General features: G+C 44.9%; 1 protein-coding gene across 1 annotated transcript; it reads left to right on the forward strand.

The window, feature by feature from the left end:
- The first annotated feature begins 523 nt into the window (after positions 1–523).
- On the forward strand, positions 524–21,175 carry LOC119440644 (arylsulfatase B-like). Its single transcript, XM_049662129.1, has 10 exons — positions 524–699; positions 2,098–2,217; positions 3,055–3,214; positions 8,883–8,995; positions 9,220–9,330; positions 15,359–15,484; positions 15,553–15,679; positions 18,352–18,645; positions 19,798–20,234; positions 20,742–21,175. Exons 1-10 carry the CDS (start codon positions 682–684, stop codon positions 20,865–20,867), a joined length of 1,632 nt encoding a protein of 543 aa, XP_049518086.1. The 5' UTR covers positions 524–681; the 3' UTR covers positions 20,868–21,175.
- The last annotated feature ends 802 nt before the right edge of the window (positions 21,176–21,977 follow it).

A 21,977-nucleotide genomic window follows, 5' to 3' on the forward strand; every position in this document is an offset into this window, starting at 1 on the left:
CTCAACGATAAGAATTATGCTACCTGCCACAGACGATTAAAAAAAATCCGTTAAGCTTAATTGTGAACACCCGGTATATATTAAAGATTCAATAGTTGCGGTATGTGATAATCCAACAACTTTATGCCGTAAGGCACGCCATCGTTGGGCGCGGCTGATTTTAATGCTTTACTAAAATATTAAACACTTATTAAATATTAATCGCCTTTAGAATAGGCCGCATGCGCATTCGTTGACATAATCGGAGGCTTTGCGTAACTGTAGAGCTACAATGGGCGCCAGTAACAACGTGGTGGACGTTTGGACAATATCACAGTGAATTTATTCGTTGCTGAGCATAAAATACGACGGCCAGGTGCAGCGACGGGGGCAATCGCTTTCTGCGGGAGTACATAGCATGCGCGACCCTAGTGTCTCGCCGCATGCCGGGTTTGACGTCGCCGTGTGACATCGCGTCTATTGCGAGGAAATCCCCCGGTGCAGAGCTCGAAACACTTGTTTTCAGCGTACGATTAGTTTTCACTTCGTGCCGGAGGCGTTATCGGGAGCACGTGTGTCGTAAATTACGATGGTTTTGGCCGCACATTTAAACATCATCCGTGAGCCAGTGGCAGCAGGCGCACGAAGGTATTGCGTCTCTCGAGAACCGGGCTGCTGAATTCATCAAGCGTCGAGTCGTCAATGGAGGCAGACAGGCAGGTAATAAGACATCATTCACGACTGCTCCACAACTTTGTGGAACTTTTCGCGGTTCGGATGCTCTTTTGATAACTTTAGTAGAATAGAAGGCGGCGATGAAACGTTGGAAAGCAGATGGAAAACTTAGAAACATATCTTCGCCATCGTATAACATATATAACATATAACCGTTCGACATCGTATAACATCACCAATTATATTTTCCGCTCATATAGTACAGGTCGTTGCGGCGCCAATCAGATATAGCTATTATTTGGTCCATCTAGCGACCAAAAATGTTATTTAGCACAGGTACGTAAATGACACTTTCGGGAAACTTAGTTGCACACATAGGAATTTGAAACATTTGAACTACATTTTTGTTTGCCTTGTAATTCGCTTGTAATCACTTATGTTAAAGAAACAGACCCCTGCGACAACCTTTGAAATGGTTCTGGAGTCTTGACTGTATAAAAATAACATGCCATTAATGTATTAGAAACAATAAAAGTTGATTGATTGATTGATTGATTGATTGATTGATACACTACAGCTGTACTTTTACAGGACTTGGCCGCTTGGTGCACGCTTGGCTAAGCCATGCTTTCAGAATGCAGAATGCGCAGGTGCCTATATGGTTACAACAGTCATAATGGCTGTCAGCACACTACGCAATACAAGGGACAATTAAGAAAACCAAGAATGTAACGAGGACACAGCACCATCTTCCAGCTTAATTTTATTTGACAACTCGCCGGAATCATCACTCTGCTAGGTTACAATAGATACGACATCTGGATGAAGGGAGCGCCTTATTTCCTCAAAATTATTTCCTCACCAACAAACAATGTACTCGCGCACGCGCGTATGCTTTATTTATAGTTATACACGTCATCGATTTGTGTTCGTCACGACAATACATAGTTTAGCTTGTACTAAGCATGCAACCATGTGTGACACTTTGGCGGTGCATGTTGAAAAAAATTTTTTTTCCTGCATTTTTTTTTCCTTCGCTTGTTACAGACAAACACGTACCCCTCACTAACACGTTACCACAGGATCTACCCGGACACCTACCCTAGTAACATTTGCAAGGTCTGTAAGACTGAGGCAGCATCGCTTCCCCACATGCTATGGGAATGTAAAAACCAATATCCGACAAATAATACCGTGACCCTCTCGTCGAGATGGCACGCCGCCCTGCGCAGCTCCCAACTCGACGACCAACTCTGGGCTACCCAGCAAGCCTGCGAGGCGGCGAAGAGGCAAGACCTCGATGTCCCCACGTGGGAGGCCTAGGCCCAGCCAGCTAAACTGCTGGTTTAAATAAAAGTTTGTTCCTCCTCCTCCTTCCTGCATAACCCCAAAGTGTTAAAAATGCCGCGGGAATTCACGCCTTATGTCTTCGCTCGCATGCAGGGCTGTCGTCTGTCCGAGATGTCGCTTCTGCTGCTCATACTCGCTTGCGCTACTTGGACTGTTGGAGCGGACAAGAAATCGGAACCACCGCACATCGTGTTCATCTTAGCCGATGACCTGGTAAGCTGAAGAAATGCGCTAGCTCTCACCGCTAGGATCTGAGTGCAGGCGGGAATTTTCATTCTGAACGAAATTTTGATGGCTGTCGCGTTTGTAAATGTGGTGGTTTATCATTGTGCTGTTGTTGCAGCTGTATAGGGATAGATAACGCGTATCAGTGAATCGATAAATAGATAATACATTTTGAGAAATAATGACTCGTAGCATAAAAAAGAAGGGAATACTGGTCAAAAGGATGGGGTCAATTGCTTCGTCACCAGCAGTTTAAGCGTTGATTTACACAACCATGAAATTTTCGGAATGGCGTAACGAAATTTGAAAGGTCAACTCAGATGCCACGCTGCCTGCACGTCGGTCAAGTACGTGCTCAGACGTTCTCCTACTGAGTTATGGAAACAGAAAATGTGACAACAGCATAAACGCTATCTACTTAAACACTCCCGTGGATGAAGGTACGCACTTGTAATCCCTATCACTTCCACATTGGGAAAATGTTAGGGAAGTGTCGTGAACGTGCGTATGAACCACTGTCTGTCCGTGCTCGTCGCTTCCGGACGACGCTAGGTGTGAGATGTTTAGCTTGTCCGGTAATCGGGTAAACGCGAGCGGACGGGTAAACGTTGGGGCGTTTTGCCGGAACCGTCAACGCTCCTTTCAATGCCTCGCTCACGCCTCGTTTCTTCTTATTCGTTTCTGTTTTTTTCTCGTTGTCCGACGCCACTATACGAACGCAAGAACACACTGCTTTTATGCCTGCAATAATAACAATATAACAAGGGATTGCCGATGTGGTATACAGCAAAGCCTAACATGTTGTCTCGCCCATGTATGCTGCAGGGATGGGCCGACGTGAGCATGCACGGCTCCGCCCAGATACCGACGCCCAACATCGACGCCCTTGCCAGCACGGGCATGGCGCTCAACAACTACTACGTGCAACCACTCTGTTCGCCTTCCAGGGCATCGCTGTTGAGCGGCCTCTACGCCATACACACCGGTCCGCTCGACTCTCCGGTCATCGCACCGATTCGCACGCATTCGCGATATAAGATAAGCCTTGCGAATTACGAAGTACATTGGAATGTGTAGCCGTCGGTTTGCCGCGCTAGTCAGCGAGTCGTCTGTTCCACAGTTAACAATTTGGTACGGAACGGAGAAGGGCGGAGCGGGACAGTACGTATATGGAAATGTTAAAAAAAAATATCAATGATCGAATTCACGAAGCTTTTTGTTCACAAGTGCCGCTTGTAATTGGCTGTCCGCTTCCAGTTAAATTCTTTAAAAAATGTCGCTTTATGCATTGAAGCACAAAATTAACTGGAACGCCAATGCATGTCTCCGCAAAGTTCGGAAATTAATATCTCGATACTGGTGTCATCCTGAGAATTAATTCCAAGTGTATCCGCCTTGCGAACTCCACGGCTACAATTTGTAAATTGCAATATGGGCCATCAGATAATTAGTTAAATACTTAATTATGAATTTTTGTTAATTAGTCGATTATGCATGTCAATTTTTTGTGCAAGTAGTGTCCGCCTCTTCGAGTAGACCAGCTCATTAACTAGAATTGGGCTATCTGCCACAGGCAACCTTAAATAAATTCTGAAAGTGTTCGCTGAAACACCCTGTATATATATATATATATACACCACAATATTTTACGGACCATGGAATCTGAGAAAAAGCGGTATGTCTGCGCAGACTCACAACTCAGCCTGATATTCTCATTTCCAGCCTCTATATTAGTATATGCGAACAACATTGCGATGTAAATTTTCTTTCTTATCTTTTTTTTAATGGCTACTGTTGGAGGCTGCTCGGAAATCCAACGTTTTCTGAGATCGCGCGGTCCGTAAACTTTTTTGGTCAACTGTACATCACGAATGGCTGGCATATCTACTCTTACGACCAGTTTTAGCGTAAGCACGTTTTTATGAATACAGGCCCATAGATTTCCCCCCGCCTTGCAACATTTTGTTTCCGGTGTAGCCAGTTTTCCTGTTGCAGTCATTCTACAGGGTGATCACTTTTAAGTTCTACGGAATTTTTAAAAATAGCCTGTTGCAGATAACACAGTTCTTGTCCTTGAGCCGGGTTACTCAGAGAGGCGGACATTGCTTGCACGATAACTCGAAACAAATGTTCAAATAATTAGGAAAAATCACTAATCACCTTCATAATTATTTACTTCACGACACATATTGCAATTTACGAATTGTAGCCGGTGAGCTTACAAGACGAATCCACTTGAAATGAATTTCCGGGATGACATCAGTTTCGAGATATAATTTCCCAAAGCAGGGGACGAAATACATGGGCGTTCCAGTTACTTTTGTACTTCAGCGCATAAAAGAGCGTTTTCTTAAAAAAAAAAAAAAAAAAAAAAGAAGTGCAGCAGCAGTGCATTTTGATGCTGAGTTTTATTGCGCATATCTCCAAACTGGTTTCATTCTGGAAATTCGTTCCAAGTGGATACGCCTTGCAAAGTCACCGGCTACTATTTGTAAATTGCAAAATGTGCCGTAAAGTAATTAATTCCGAAGATAAATAGGAAATTTTTGTTAATTAGTTGAATATGTGTTTCGATTTCATACGCAAGTAATGTCCTCCTCTCTGAGTAATCCAGCTCAATGACTACAACTATGTTATCTGCAACAGGCTACCTTTAAAAATTCCGTAAAACTTGAAAATTATCACCCTGTATTTCTGCGAAATGCAGCCGTTAGAATCCCCACAGTAACCGACCGCGCCCATTTTGGACGACAAAATCTCACGTAGTTGCGAAATGTCTATATTTTATGTAACGTATTATTAATATTATCATTATTATTATTCAGAAGTAGAATCAGAATCAGTTTATTCATGTCAAGAATGAGTTACAAAACACGCATATAAAGATTATTATTATTATTATTATTATTATTATTATTATTATTATTATTATTATTATTATTATTATTATTCCTAATTATTACTACTATAATTCATGCTACATAGTGCTATCCATCTTGCAATGAAGCCCCCTTTTTAATGAGTGTGTATTATTTCGTGGGAAGACGAGTGGCCAGCGCCACTTGATTCGCCAAGGTGTCTTGACAGTCACGTAATGCAAACGAAGCGTGTGAAATCGGCAGGCTCTTTTAGCTGGCGATGTTACCTTTCACGTTTCGGATACTCGCCAGTCGAATATACTTCGGTACATGCGAGCTCTTGTCATTCGATAGCGGGGCGAACGCCGCGCAAGCACGTGCGTCTTTGGGATCACCTTTATTTCGCTGCCGGCAAATTCTTGTCGTTACTAGCTCGGATTACGCATCGGGCATATTTCAATGGCCGCTGGACCCGCCGTGGTGGCGACGCGGCATTGGCGTTGCGCTGCTCTGCCAGAAGGCGCAGGATCAAACGCTGGTCGCGGCGACCGCATTTCAATGGGCGCGAAATGCAAAAACGCGCCTGTGTACCGCGTATTGGGTGCACGTAAAAGAATCCCAGGTGACCAAAAAGGCTCTGCATCTATACATGTACATTCGATTCTGGCTCGAATACTGACGAGCGCTTTGCAGCAAAGCATCGCCAGTTGCGTCAAGCGCGTTGCGCAACACCGTGCAGCAGTTGTCGTCATAATGCCGTATATATAGAAGCAACGACCTAGGCGTCTCCCTGTCTCCACGTGCGCGGTACTCGTAAACCGAGAATGGGATGTCGACGTACTTCCATTATTGATACGTGGCTTACCGGAACGCTATCCGTGTGCGCTCGAGCAGCCATTTATAGCCAGACTGCAGTCAGATAAAAGACAAGTAAGCGCTATTAAGCCAAGGCGAGGTAACAAACATTTGGGTCATTAAGCCTATACCTCACTTCTGTGAACAATTATTTCCTCCCTGCCACAAGCTCACAGGGAGTCAGTCGCTCGTAGGGATGCGAAATTTCAGGAAATTTTGAGCGGGGGTAAAAAAAAAGAAAGAAACGTTTTTTCACCTACCTTTTACATTAAATTTTATAAATTTTGAGAAAAATTGCAATTACGTAAAAATAGCTTATATTTATTGTCCCAGCAAACAATTATCCTTAAACGCATGCGATAATTACGTAGTGAATTCTAAGACAATGAAATCAATGCCTCGTTCTATTCGACGAAAGATTGCTAATCTGATAACTGAGAAAAAGGTCGCCCTCTCTGGACACACTCACGTTAGATAACGGCTGCTTCCACATTCATATTAGATTGTACGCAGACGAGTTTTTGAACACGTTTACTTGTGAGCCTGTTGGGAAACTTGTGATGAACATTTCCCAGCAAAGACCATGTTTCGTTCACAACTGGCGGATGGCGAAGGTATCTGCAGCAGCCTAGAAGCAATAAGGTTCACTCGGTTAAAAATAAGTCCTCTTCGCGCTGGTGGAATGATAACTGCTCGCGAGTTTATAGACGAAGAAAAGCTGCCCGGAAGAAATTGTTACATAACAAATCTCCTAAAATTTGGTCAGGCTATAAATTACTTGCAGGTGCACATTTAGACGTACTGTGTCCAAAGAAAAAGATGTATATGACATAAAGCGTTTTGATTTTCTTTCCAAACCCAATAACAAACGCGCGCTATTCGGCTGTCTTAGATATAAGAAAATGATTCCGCTGCCGCGGTTAACGTAGAATCTACAATTTTATCTCCCCAAGACATGACGGATCCATTGGACATTATTGTTAAAGGGCTGGAGCATCGCGTTTCTTCTAATTTTCCTCCCCTAAGGCATATCCCTCTCCCCTACCGGGAGAGGGTAATGTCTAGTCAACATCAGGCCAATTGTCCTAACATAAAATTTTGTAATGTTGATAGAAAGAGCTTTACATGTTCGTGTTATGAGCGTATTAATAAGAGAATGCTTCTTAGACCACGTCGAATTGGTTTCAGGCTGGGGTGCTCAATATGTGCATTTAAACAGGCGAAATGAGTTCCACAGGGGGCAATGCTATCTGCAGTATTAATTAATGTTTTAGTGAGCGCCGTCCCATCCCAAGAGGACGTGCATACCTACGTGTATGCGGATGACATAGCATTCTTCTCATCGGCAAAGAACATTGGCACACTTTATGAAAACCTGCAAATGTATTTATTTGTTCTAGACAACTAGTTTAATAGCATTCATCTGTTTCTAAACGTGAACAAGTGCCCATTGTTCGTATTTCCTCTAAAGGACCCTAAAAGTTTCGTCTAAAGGTTTCGAGTACTTGACGTACAAACATGTTTAAGGGCCTACGAACCACCCATCAGACGTTACAAAAGAGTGTTCATTTCTCAGCCTGATATGTTTTTCGATGTACATTGGCCTCAATTCCATGCACTTCAAGTTAATGTTGTGCAAATTCTCCTCGATCCGTTGAAAGTTAGAATCAGGGAGGTGAATCTCACTTACTACGGGGAAAATTCTCATCACATAAAATTTGACGATATTTTTCCAAGTAATGCAAAACAACTATTTTAACGAATGGTAAGTGCTACTTTACATGTTTATTTAATGAAATCACAAAATAATGTGGTCACAGCGACTGATGCCTTGCAATACTAAGAAAAATGTGCTTTTTGTCATATTCAGCCCTATTCTCTAGTGGGTATTTTCCCTTCGGCTTCCAGACTTTGTACCCATATTTCCTGCAGAAGTTTTAGCGGTAGTTCTGGCCCTTCGTAAATTTAGCCCATCAAAATAGATTCTGTAGTCATCTTAACTTATTCTTTGTCCTCGTGTACTTCACTCACAGCACCTAATGACTCTCAGGTTTCGCGAGTGTTTGAATCATTAGCACCTCAGCACTTAACTAATATTCATTTGGTCTGCGTACCTGGGCATACAGGCCTAGTTCTAAATGAAACGACATATTCATTGGCGAAGGCGTCGATAGTTGGCCCAGCCATTCAAATTGTCCCTACATCATCCTTGATCATAGCTGCAAGATTTCGGAGGCAAATGATGTTGCGAGAATTCTCTGTACCATCTATAACATATTTCTCGGATTTTAAACACTTATTTTACCCATGGAAAAGTAGTCTATGTCAAACGAGAAGAATCGAAGTAGGTATTATGAGGCGACGCTGTCGCATACCTTCTATAAATTTAAATTTAAAATTTTAAAGTTTTTGTTACACTTTTGCTGCTCTGTCAAAAAAAAAAGAAAAAACCCAAGAATTTTAATTTTTCCAATCTTTTCGGGTTTTCCCCCGGCCCTTGCATATATAGTCTCTCGCGATCGTATTGGTTCGTCTTGGCGAACGGCCGCTTGCGGAGCACACAATCCTGGAATCAGTCGTCACCCCAGAAGTCGCTCAACACGCTATTGAAGTTTTTCGGTTCGAGTGGCCTATTAAGAATTCTCGCGTGCGTTTCCCACCTGCTGTATTTTTTTCGTGCATTTGCTGTATTTCTCCGTTATTCTTTCCGTTTTTGTTCCCTCCGTACCCTCCCTCCAGTGTAGAGTAACAAACCAGAAGTACTTCTTCCGGTTAACCTCCCTGAATTTCCCAGCTCACATATATATATCTTTGTGTGAACAATTATTGCTGCGAATACGCTTCGGGTTATGCAGGAGTAGTCGTGTTTATTTTTAAGCTTTTTATTATTTATTTTGTTTTTGCTTTAACAGAGCGCTTCAACTTTTCTTCATTGATCAGGTTTTCAAGAAAGCGCCATATTGCCCGGAGTGCCAGCGGCGTTGTCCCTGAACGTGAAGATTATGCCCCAGTATCTCAAAGATCTTGGCTATGAAGCGCACATGCTAGGAAAGGTACATAGAATACTGTATATATATCGAAGTTAGGACGAACAGTCTCACACAGACTGAAATGTCCATAGGTGCTCTATCTTCATCCGATGATGCACTTCAATAGCATCCTGGATGAACCACGCCCCCTCCTCACTACCCCAACCTCACGTATGCAATTGTCTCTCTTAACGCGTGTCTAAACAGAGGCCGTGAACTCAATGTATTGACACATCTTTTTGTTTTAGTGGCACGTTGGATACCATAACCTGAATTATACTCCAACCTATCGAGGTTTCGACAGCTTTTGCGGCTTGTACACCGGGCCTGAAGACTACTACAGCCACATTTTAGAATGGGTAAGCATTTCATTGGAGTATCGTGGAAACGCTTTTAAAGCTCTGTCGTGCATAGCGGCAAAAGGCGACAGTAAGAAGGAGTGATCGAATGACTGTGAAAGTCTGTTGTAGTCAGTTATTATCGGCAACTTCTACGGGGGGTTAGAAACTTAGCATAAACGCAGGCGCTTCCGCCGTCAAGCTGTTCATTCGACAGATGCACAACGTCGCTTTTTGGCTCACAAGAAATGTTCAATTTATACGAAACATATTAATCGGGCAATGCATGGAATGACCACTGTCTTGAGACATTCAGGGAATGTGTGTGTCACTGTAGAGGGTGATGTTTTGTTGCTAGTCAGTATAGCCAAGTATGGCATACAACAATGCTTGCAATGTCAGCTCACGGCTGCGTTGGAACGCTAGCACAGTGCTAGCGTACACGTCTTGGCAGTTGCCTGTGAAGCGCCACCATAAAGTTTAAGACATATGTCGACGACACAACACTTGACAGCTCATGCTGTTCATGCGTCCGCTGCTTTAAAAAAAATATTTTTTCCGGAAAGGCTCGATAGCTACCAGCAAGTCTCTATCGAGAAACTGTTTCAAATGAGGGAAACGCACAGAGAGCTAGAAACGACGAAAGTAAATACCGCGACTGCACCGAAATTCGGCATTAGTATGAAAAAAAAATAACGTGGTTAAAAGCAAATAATGTACTTTTTTGCCACATGATACTCAAATATACTCAACGAGAGAGAGAGAGAGAGAGAGAGAGAGAGAGAGAGGAAAGGCAGGGAGGTTAACCAGAGGCGAGTTTCCGGTTTGCAACCAAAAGATACTCAAAGTTGTCGTTATATGGGAGGCCTGCCTATAGGTTCACTTTCGCACCGCTGTTTGCGCATAAATGCAGTTTGTAAACCACACTGTTAAAACTCGGCAGTTTTCGGCGTGTCGTCATTATCGTCATCATCATCAGCGTATATTTATGTCCACTGCAGGATGAATGCCTTTCCCTGCGATCTCCAATTACCCTTGTCTTGCGCTAGCTGATTATAACTTGCGCCTGCGAATTTCCTAACTTCATCACCCCACCTAGTTTTCTGCCGTCCTCGACTGCGCTTCCCTTCTCTTGGGATCCATTCTGTATGGTCCACCGGTTATCCATCCTACGCATTACATGGCCTGCCCAGCTCCACTTTTTATATTTTAATGTCAATTAGAATATCAGTTATCCCCGTTTGTTCTCTGATCCACACCGCTCTCTTTCTGAAAGATAAGCAGGGTGATATCTTCAGCAATTTCGATGACATAGTAAAAGCAGCGCAAGAATTCTATACTGACCTGTACAGTACCCAGTGCAGCCAGGCTACTTTCATTCGAAGTAGGTGTGCATGAACAGGATAGAGAGGCTCCTTCTATAGAAGTTACAAGGGCCTTGCGAGACATGACCCCGGGAAAAGCTGTGGAAGGAGATGGAATAACAGTCGATTTAATCAAAGATGGAGGAGATATCCTGCTTGAAAAGCTTGCGTCCCTTTATACGCAATGCCTCACGACTGTACCAGAGAACTGGAAGAATGCCAACATTATACTAATCCATAAGAAGGGAGACGTTAGAGAACTGAAAAATTATAGGCTTGCTTTAAGTGTTGTAAAAAATATTCACTAAGATAATTTCCAATAGAATCAGGGCAACACTTCAATCAACTAAGAGAACAGGCTGGCTTCAGGAAGGGATATTCTACAATGGATCTCAACCATGTCATCAATCAGGTAATCGAGAAATCTGCGGAGTACAATAAACCTCCCTAATGGCTTTCATAGATTATGAAAAGGCATTTGATTCAGTAGATATACCTGCAGTCATAGAGGCATTGCGTGATCAAGGAGTACAGGAGGAATAGGAATATCTTGGGAAATATTTACAAAGGTTCCACAGCTACACTGGTACTCCACAAGAAAAGTAGAAAGTTACCTATCAAGAAAGGAGTCAGGCAAGGAGACACAATCTCTCCAATGATATCCACTGCATGCTTAGAAGAAGTATTCAAGCTCTTAGACTGGGAAGACTTAGGAGTTAGGATCGACGGCGAAATCTCAGCAACCTTCGTTTTGCAGATGACATTGTCCTATTCAGCAACAATGGGGATGAATTACAACAAATGATTCAGGACTTTAACCGAGAAAGTATAAGACCCGGGGGTTGACGATTAATATGCAGAAGACAAAGGTAATGTTCAATAGCCTGGCAAGAGAACAAGAATTCCGGATCCCCAGTCAGCCTCTAGAGTCTGTAAAGGAATACGCTTATCTAGGTCAATTACTCACAAGGGACCCTTATGATGAGAAGGAAATTTTCAGGAGGATAAAATTGGGTTGGAGTGCATACGGCCGGCATTGCAAAATCCCGACTGGGAGCTTACCATTCTCGTTGAAAAGATAAGTGTACATCATTGCATTCTACTGGTGCTGACATATGGGGCTGAAACTTGGAGGCTAACAAAGAAGCTCGAATACAAGTTAAGGACCGCACAAAAAGCGATGGAACGAAACATGTTAGGCGTAACGTTAAGAGACAGGAAGAAGCGGTGTGGATCAGAGAGCAAACGGGTTTTCGGCGTGTAGTCTCCAACTAAACTCCTTTTGCTGCCTCATTAGTGCCAATGTTGACAATCGGAACCTTAGAAAGCTTTCCTGTTAACTTTCTTCACACTATCGGTATTTTTTTATTCATTTACATCATACTGCAGCCCTTGTGGCCCACGCAGGATTGGAGAGGTACTGCTGGTAAATATACATACAAAAGGCTAGAATATTGTTAATATAATAATGAAGAAAAGAAAAGGAAGAAAAAACTGACACATTAAGAAAACAGCACAAAACAGCAATTTTAGCTACAGTGAACTATTGAGAACGTTAGCTTCAAGTGATTCTGCAGAGTTAAGATAATCAAAAGGTATGGAATTCCATTCTTCTATATTGACCCTTTTCACGGAGCTCCCGTGGGTGCTGCCATGCTTGATCACGCGGTGACGCGTCCATTGCTTGCCTCAGCCGCCTCTGTTGCCTCCGCGTATACAATACAAGCGCGTGTCGCCGGTGCGCGCAGCAAATTTCCGTTTCGACGCATATCGTAGACGGTGACTGAGTGGACGGCACTAAGCTTTGGCCACAGCTTTAGAAAGCATGTAAGTGCTTTCAGAGCGCGAGCAGCGTATACGGTGCTTTTACTAAAAGCGGGACTAGAAATGTATTCCAAGCTGTCCAAACTTTCCGCTTATGAATTAAAGCGGGATCAGTGTGCTCTTCGTTATTTATTTGACAAAAATTTTGAACCAGCGGCTTGTCATATTTCTGACTCAGTAATGTTCCACGGTGCGGCCACTATCTGATTGTTTATTTTCAGCCGTAATCGCTCGCGGGTGTGCTCTGCTGCGATAGATTTGTTCTTGCTGCGCACAAATCTTGGAATATAAATGTTCTGTACTTTGCGGTAGCTCGTAGCAAACACGTATTATCGCTAGTCCCTCGCTTACTCTGTGGACCGTCACGAAACGTTCAGCTTCCAACATTCGTGTCTTGTCGGTGTAGTCGCCGTCAATCATGCTTCGGCACATTGATTCAAGTGAGCGCCTATTCACTTATTATTGATACGTTAGCGATAGGGTTTGCGTAGGTTGGCATGCGAGTAGGGGTGGATGTGCGTAGATGACGTGCGAGAAACTTACTATGCCAGTAAGTGGCACTACTTCCTTTTGTAACGAGCGGTACTCAATCTTAAGTGCCGACGTTCAGGAGCTGAAGTGCCTTTCTTTGGAGGTTAGCTATACAGCTCAGGCGGATGAATTATCTTTTTTTATCCTTGAGGAAAGCCGTGCATCGCGAAGGGCGGCAACACAGGCAGTCCTAATGTAGCAGCGGCGACACAAGTTGATTGCATTCCAAATATGCGAATCACTATTTTTGCAGCGAACTACCGCACACGTCTTCCCTTTATCGTTACACATTTTGCAGCACGAATTGGGCAGAGTTCATTAGCGAACACCCAGTTGAATTTCCGACGGCTGATCGCACAGTAGCAGGGCAGAAGCAGTAATGGTTTCGTATTCGTGCGCATTCGCTGAGGCAACGTATAGCGCGCCGCAGAAAGCGCCATCTCGTTCCTCTAGAGCAAACTGCTCCGTGAAAAGGGTCAATAGTTTTGGGGAAAAATGAATACTTAAAAAGGTTTGGCCTGGCAAGGTATGGAGAGAGAGAGAGAGAGAGAGAGAGTAAGAGGGTGGGAATGACGGGTTTTTCTAGATGCAGAAAAAGTGAGGTATGGGCTATAGGATCTAAAGAAAGTTTACGGCTTATTAATGAGTAAAGGAATTTCAGCCGTAGCATTTTTCTCCTCGTTTGAAGGGCGTGAAATCCATTAGTGCGCAATAAATCGGATACAGACGCTTCACGGCTGTATTTGGAAAAAATAATACGAATGACTTTTCTTTGTATCCTCCCAACAGCATCAGTGTTACCTTTGTGAATAAATCCTAAATAACGTAAGATATTCCTGTTTGGGTCGAATAAAGGTTGTATACGTTAATGACTTCACTTCAGGGGATGCAACTTTAATCGTATGGCGTTGCAGACAGTTTTCTAAAAGCAGCAGAATACACGCAGCAGTTTTTGCTACGCATACTAAATTTGCGTGAAGTAATTCTTATCCATTTGTTGACCAGGGGCGCTATAACGTAAAATGATTCCATACTGTTTTGATTCCAAACTACTGACGTCAAATTTACGTAGCCACCGACGCAAGCATCGGGCGGTGACCCGCAGCGTTGTCTGAACAACCCAATCAAACACTCTCCTCGTTTATAGGATCGAGGTCACCTTTGTTCGCTTTCAAAACCAATAACATTGTCTACACTCAGCGGTTTTTCTTATCTGATTGGCTGACAAGAGGCGAGGAGCACGCTCTAGTGGAGAGGGTTTCGACGGGGCCGAGCCAGCACAGTGAAAATAGATAACCGCATGAAGAGGGTGGTGCCGGCTTCTCCGATTGGTCCGCTTCGCCTTACTTAGTTTGCGGTGGCTGGTCGAAAATCGCGGTGGCGTGCAACGGAAGGATAAGAATGCCGCTAAAACGGATACTCAGCAAGGAAGAGTTGGCAGAGCGATGTCGTATAGATAGTATTCATGTGACGTCACGCAGCCATATCTCACCGCGCTGGTACCCTAAGATGGCGACTACGATGACGTCAGTGCAACGTATTATCACGCGCAGACTGTTTTGCTTTTTCACGGCGATTGTTTTTCACCGGTTTATCATTGTTATCGCTCTGACGTTCGACGCAAGACGTGCTTTTTGTTGCTGTCATGCTGTAATGTTCCTTGCTTACGCCCCTTCTCGACCTGCTGGTACCCCAATATTGCGTCCGTGATGACGCCCGTGCAACCTATGTATATGTGCTGAAAGGGCTCGACAACGTTTTACTGCCAGGCAAAAAGGTTTATCATGCGCAAATAAATACATGGTCACCGGCAGGTGCGAGTAGCGAGGGCCTGAGCGATCGGCGGGCAGCCATCTTCTATTACTTTCGGAACGGGGCAGTCTGTGGCTTTTCAGAAAAACTTTCAGTTTTGTTCGGCATATTAATGCATTTTTTCGCGTACATGTCACTTTGACTTGGTGAGTTTTCGCGGTTTTGTGAGGTCGCGTGACAGACAGGCGAAGTGGGCGTAGCCAGAAAACATTGGACCAATAGCAGAGGGCTAATGGTGAGAAGGCGTCGAATCAGGAATGATATTTTTCTTTTGTGCGGTTTAATCATGCATAATCAGTGTGTACACGTTATATCAGATGAGGAGCTCGCGGTTTTCGTGACGTCGCGTGACAGACAAGCGAAGTTGGGAGTGGCCCGAAAATGTTTTGACCAATCATGGAGGCTGATTGCAGAGATTGGAATCAAAACAGTTTGGAATCATTTTACGTTATAGAGCCCCAGAACCATGTATGGAACAGAAACATGCTGGTACTAGCATCTCGATCGTCTCACCGCAGGAAGGTCGCCGTGGACTTGACTTCTGGAACGATACGCAGCCCCTTACGACTGAGGACGGAAAATACTCTACCACTCTGTTCACGGAGCGGGCTACTTCTATCATATCGAACAGGGATAAATCAAAAGTGAGCATTTCTTTCTTGTTGAATGCATCAAGAACAAAAGAGAAAACACTGCCGCTTCTTTTGTGTAGCCCCTGTTCCTGTACCTGGCGCATCAGGCATCACACAGCGGCATCAATCCGAATCCACTGCAAGCCCCAGAAGAAAACGTGGCTAAATTTCCGTACATTGGCCAACCGGACAGGACGACTTATGCGGGTGAGTTCCTGCGGTTTAAAATGTACGCGCATGCTTTCGTGGGCGTTTGATGGACCCTTTTTGCTGATGGTGTACTGTTCTGCTGCAGAATATGTACCCCCCCACAAATCGATATAAAATAAAAGGCTTTCAGCTCAATATATTAGAAATTAGGCATGTTACACCTATAGTTTTCACGAGGCGATATTTAAAAAAATTTACCTGCTTTTTTAGGAAGCTAACTTATAGATGGATAACCATATTTAAAGATTAAGCGAACTCCGCGTTACCGTTCACTTTATGGGGCTCTATTCGCTGAAGACTCTTGGGATTGCGAACTTGGGCCTTATAACGTAAAGATATTCCGTACTGTTTTATTACATTTCAGCGATCGAGTTCCACGATTGGTAAACAAATTTTCTGGCTATACCCCGCTTCGCCTGTCCGTCACGCGACGTCACGAAAACCGTGAGAACTCCCCATTTGATCTGACGGGTACACTCTGATTATACTTGACTAGATCGAACGAAAGAAAAAAAATATTTGTTGACGATCCCACATCTTTTTCGCCATTAGCCCTCCACTATAGGTCAAAAGGTTTCGGGTTGCGCCCACTTCGCCTTTCTGGCTCGCGACGTCACAAAATCGCGAAAACCCTCCAGGTCAAAGTATCCTGTACGCATTAGGGATGTAATTATATGCCGGATGAAAGTGAACTTTTTTTTTTCGAAATAGGCATACACTGCCCCGTCCCGAAAGGAGTAGAGATTGTCTGACCGCCGATCGCTCTGGCACTGGCTACTTGGAACTACGTAACCGCGGGAAGAACAGATTTATTTGCATATAATGAAAAAATACGTGACAATATAACGTTGTAAGGCCCTTTCGGAACGTATACGACATCGCTCTGTTAATTATTCTTCGCTCGGGATCCATTTTAGTGACATTTCTAACCTTCCGTTGCACGCCGCCGCGATTTTCGATCAGCCACTGCAAGCTGAGCAAAGGGAAGCGGTCCAATCGCAGACGATGGCACCACCCTCCTCATTCGGTTATCAACTTTCACTGCGCTAGCTTGGACCCACTAAAATCCTCTCCACTTCTGCGTGCTCCTCGCCTTTTTTCAGCCAATTAAATAAGAAATACTTGTCAAGGTAGGCAGTGCTATGCGCTTTGAAAGCAAGCAAAAATTACCTAGGAGAGCGTTTGATTGGGCGGTTCGATTGCTGGTCACCGCCCGATGCTTGCGTCGGCGGTTACTTAAATTTGACGTCAGGAGATTCGAATAAAAATGGGTTGGAATAGTTTTTCGTTATAGGGCCCCTGCTCTCACGTTTTCATTCGTGACGAAGTATTAGACAAATGTTATAGGTTTCCTTAGGAAAGCTTTGAGCTTAGACGCTGCAGCTCGCTTGTTTCTTCGTCGAAGGGATTAAGACACATGTCGCCGATTTGGAAGTGGAAATGTTCGGTTGTATACCAAGTGTGTGAAGATATGCGAAAGGCGAGGCTGGAGCTAAGTATAACGGGCTAATCTGTTTGAAATTTTATCTTTTTTTTTCCGGGTGACAAAAAGAAGCAAAACCTTATCTATGGCAAAGGCAGGTATCATCATCATCTAAAGTCAATAATGTGTAGAACTTCCGTTTCTGTCTTTCAAGCACCTCTAATGGCACGTACACACTGGCGGCAAAATTAAAATGCGCGTGGCGCGCCGGCGGCGGCAAGATACGCGCCGCGAAAGCAGCCGCGAAACAGGTTTTCCTTGCCGCGGGAGGGATCGCTCCTGGACCGATTTTTTGCGGTTTGCCGCGTGCCACAGATGGAGACCAATGAGAGCGGCCCACTTCCGTGACGTGCGCGCGGAAAACTGGTATCATGCGGACCCGCCCGACCGCTCGTTTCGTACTATACGTTGGCCTATGCTGTGACGTGTCTGCCGCAGCGGCGCGCCGCCGGTTGGTGTGGATAGAGTGTGGATAGTGAGGTCACTCTAGGCGTGGTCGCCCTGCCGCAGCTGCGTTTTGCCGCCGCGCACCGCACGTGTTTTGCCGCTAGTGTGTACGTGCCACAATAGCGCGTCAGCCGCTCGTATGTACAGGCCCACTTTTTACTTTTGGCTATCATACTTGATGATTTATCTGTATTTGTTGTGTCTTTTTTGGCTAGTTGATGCCTTGTGTACTTTGCGTCAGGTGATTTTTTTTGTTAGTGCATTTGTGTGTTTAAATGACAGGCTTGTTTGTGCTGTTATGGTATCTTCATTGTATGCTCATTATTTGCTCAGTATGCTCAACTGTATTTTTACTATGTACTTGCAGCTTATGCTGACTGTTCGCTTTTTACGTCAATTAATGATACTACGCTTACATTATTTATGTCGTTTACACGAGGTGTTTTCACTCATGATTGCTATGTACACCTTTCATGCATCGCGCCTCTTACCCTATGCCCCAGTTGGACTCTGTAAGGTATCTTTAAATAAATAAAGAAATATCCTTCTATAATTAGTGCTACCAGATTTAGCGTGAAAGCTGTGACGATACAGGTAGCTGAGCTGTCTGTCCTTCCTTACTTTCTCGAGGTATTTGCAAGTGTACCACTACTGCTGCCTGCTGCTTCTCTCACTTTGATGTAATGAGATCAACGGATTGCGCGCATGTAACATGATGACACTTTGCGCCAATCAACAGGGATGGTGGACGCCCTGGACCAGTCCATCGGGGCTGTTCTGGAAGTGCTCGAAGCGGAGTCCATGCTGAAGAACACGATCATCGTGTTCAGCAGCGACAACGGTGGCTCCCCCACGGGATTCGTGTCCAACTTCGGTTTCAACTGGCCCTTACGCGGTGCAAAGCAGACTCTTTGGGAAGGCGGCATCCGTGCAAGCGCATTCATTTGGAGTCCTCTGCTTCGTCATGGCGGGAAGGTGTCGCAGCAGCTCATGCACATCACTGATTGGTTGCCAACGTTATACGCGGCAGCTGGTACGTGAACTCTATTTTTTCTAATTGACTTGCGAAAGTTGGAACCGGACCACGCAAAACTTTTTTCGATTGCACGGGCTTGTGCAGCACGGGCTCTTCTTTTCTCTGTGTATAGTGATGGATGCACCGCAGTGAAGGCGTTGATGGCGCTTCTGGCCCATAGTGAATTTTAGAATGAACGAGAGAAAGGAATTATCCTTTATAATCTGAAAGCGTAACCTCAGATGCTGAAGGACAGTTGATAATGTTCATAACCTCTTCCAAGCAGCGCATGTGCGGATAGGACGATGGAGTTAATAACAGGTCACTATAGACTCGAGTCGGAAGATGACGCCAAGCTGGAAGCTTTTTCATTTCAGATTTTGTGAGCATAGCACCGAACCTACGAGGTCTCAAGCACTTTTTTGATGGCTCTGGGGGAACTTGAATGGGATGTCTGTCTGTCCATGGGAAAGAGCCAAAAAAATTGAAGGCGTCCAGGTCAATTGCAGCACCGTATGCATGCACTGTGAGCGTTACCCAGCAATTTGGCCACAAGGGGTCATATTATTGCGATAGCAATTATATGAACACTCAAAAGCAGATTTCTGCCGTCGGCGTCGCCGTCGCCGTCGCCGTGAGGTTCCGTATGACGTCATTTGGAGAAGAAATCGTCGCCGCGCCGAACGCTGTATGTGCGAGTGAAAGGGAGCGAGGGGCGCGTCTTTCACGGGGAGTGAACGCACGGCGGAGAACAAACGCGCGTTCTGCGCCGTGCTCGCTTAAGGGCTGCAGAAGTAGGCGTCTCTGTTCTCCTTCACAATCACCATGTATGTAGAGCAAACGCGCCTTCTTCCGACGAGCGAGAGGCCGTGGGGGAGGGGGAGGGAAGGGAGGCGACGTTTAGCTGCGGCACGCAGTGCCTATTTATATCAGAGGCTCCGGCAACAGTCACCAACGCCGCACGCATTTTGAGCGAACGCGGGCAAAACGCCGATGGCGTCGACAACAGTTCTGCGTGTTGCCGATGCTGCTGCATGTCCAAGTTTATACAGCTGATAAAGCTAATATCATTACTCCGTATAGCTCTCTACAAGTTTGCTATCGCAATTGATGCTTCGCCTTTCAGGTGAAACTGCGACAACTTTTTTTTTTGTTTATCTGACCACACAGGAGGAGACGTGAAGCGCCTAGGTGCTCTCGACGGTGTCAACATGTGGCACTCCCTCGTCGTCGGCAAGCCGTCACCTCGCACCGAGTTACTGCACAACATCAATCAGGATACCGGAATGGCTGCTCTGCGTTATCGAAACTTCAAGCTCATCGTGGGGAGCAACGGAGAGCTGGACGCGCGCTACGAGATCCCAGGAGGTAGCCGACCGTACGAAGACCTGGACGTCCTGCTGAAGCAGTCCAAGGCAGCCGCTGTGCTGAGCCGATTCTACGGGAAGAAGGACGTGTTCAAGCACGTCGACAAATGGAGGCGGCAGGCGACACTCGAGTGTGGTCATACTTGCGACGCCAACTTCGTAATGGGCGGGACCCGCTACCTTTTCGACATAGCTGATGATCCGTGCGAGCAGCGAAACTTGGTCGACGAGCGACCTGACGTAAGTGGCCCTGCATGCTCTGGATTTTGTCTCGTGGGCGGCTTTCCATTTCAATAAATTTAAGTTTTGCACGATCTCTCAAGGCAAGTGTAAAGTGCAGAGCAAAGAGAGTGAAAGAGAATGGGAGATGTAAGAGCGTCCGGTCGGCTGTGTATACTAGGCAGGCGAAAGGAAACAGGGAATCGAGAGAAAAGAGGAAGTCAATGTTGCATTTTTTTTCTTCTGAACACAGGTGCGAGCGCGCCTGAGCATTGATGCACGCACGCACGCACGCAGAGACAAAAAAGAAATAGAAATGACAACGCACACACGTGCGCACATTGGAGAGGTATGCGCACCACTATCGGCTGTCAGATGAATGGAAAGGCAAATTTCAGCGGTGGCCTTAACATTAGCTGCGCAGGTGATTTGCGTCGCGTCGAGAGAGTGCTGGTGGAGGTCTGTTTCATGGAAAATATGACCGTAGCGTCTCTTAAACATCCCCCCCCCCCCCCTCCCCAACTGCAGGTTCTGTCTGTGATGTTGAAAAAGCTGGCCACCTACAACAAGACGGTGGTGCCACCTGTGACTACAGAGCAAGACCCCAGGAGTTACCCTGACCAGCACAATGGCATTTGGGCACCGTGGCTGTGAAAGTGAAATGGGATGCGTACCAGCCCGCATCGTTGTATATACCATTCATTACGAATTCATACTGCGCAACAAATAAACAGAAATCGATTATTTGACAGAGTGATTTGTATCGCCCCATAGGGCGTCTTAGAAAACTAGGTAACGTCGCATCGGCGCAATCCTTCTTCCGCAGTGGCGTAAAGTTAATAAATGCATACAGAACCAAAGCATGGTATGTAGGGACACATTTCTGAGACGTTTCTTCACGAATAACGTCAGCAAGCACTTAAGTATAATGTGCCGTGTGGAAACCTGTGCGAAATGAAAAAAAAAAAAAAAAAAAATATTTGCAAGGCTGCTTGGTGGTTTGTCGACGCAGATGTACATGTGCAAGCGTGTGTCCTGTATTACTTTTTTTCCCCCTATCTAAGTAAAGAGTGAGTTTTAAAGTACGAAAGCCGCATGTTTCCTGGCCGAGCAAACGTTTCTATTATTTTAGCTCATATATATATACACACACACACTGTCATAGGCGTCTCTTTCCGGGGGGTGATTCACCATCCTGGCAAAAAAAAAAAAAAAGTTGGAAGGCGTCTAGTTGAAGTTGAACGTGTAGTTGAAGTTGATGAAAAGACCATCTCTTCCTGGGGCAGTTGGGCGTGAGAATGGAGTGGATGAACCGTGTAATTTATTGTGATAGCCGCTCAGGAGCGACAACGTTTGACCGATGTCAACGAAGTTGAATCGCCATCCAACCTTTTTGAGTGCATGACCGTCTGAAATTGTCCGCACGTCCGGCCGAAACATAGAAATTAAATGTTTCTTATTGCTTTTTTACGTGCGCCTAGCTGCACATGTTTCAATTTATATACATCAGTGAAGCGTTGAATCTCAGGTTCCGGCGGCAGTGAAACAGGTCAAAAGAATGGAAGCACGCAGGAAAAATACCGGATTTTACTGACGTTTTTATTGTACACTGATACTGCTTGTGATATTGGGTTTGATGTGTGCCGTACTAGCGCCTTCCTACATGACTAAATGGGATTCTACGTGACAGTCGGTTTCGTCACAGCTCTACAGCCCACAGAAGTTGTGCTTGGAACGTTCATTTTTTTTTTTAGTTTGCTTTAT

The sequence above is a fragment of the Dermacentor silvarum genome, chromosome 2 (genome assembly GCF_013339745.2).
Source record: "Dermacentor silvarum isolate Dsil-2018 chromosome 2, BIME_Dsil_1.4, whole genome shotgun sequence".
NCBI lineage: Eukaryota > Metazoa > Arthropoda > Arachnida > Ixodida > Ixodidae > Dermacentor > Dermacentor silvarum.

Coding starts and splice junctions, on each gene's coding strand:
- LOC119440644 (XM_049662129.1), top strand. Junction 15,485..15,552: donor CGAACAGGGATAAATCAAAA/GTGAGCATTTCT, acceptor TCTTTTGTGTAG/CCCCTGTTCCTGTACCTGGC. Junction 15,680..18,351: donor GGACAGGACGACTTATGCGG/GTGAGTTCCTGC, acceptor GCCAATCAACAG/GGATGGTGGACGCCCTGGAC.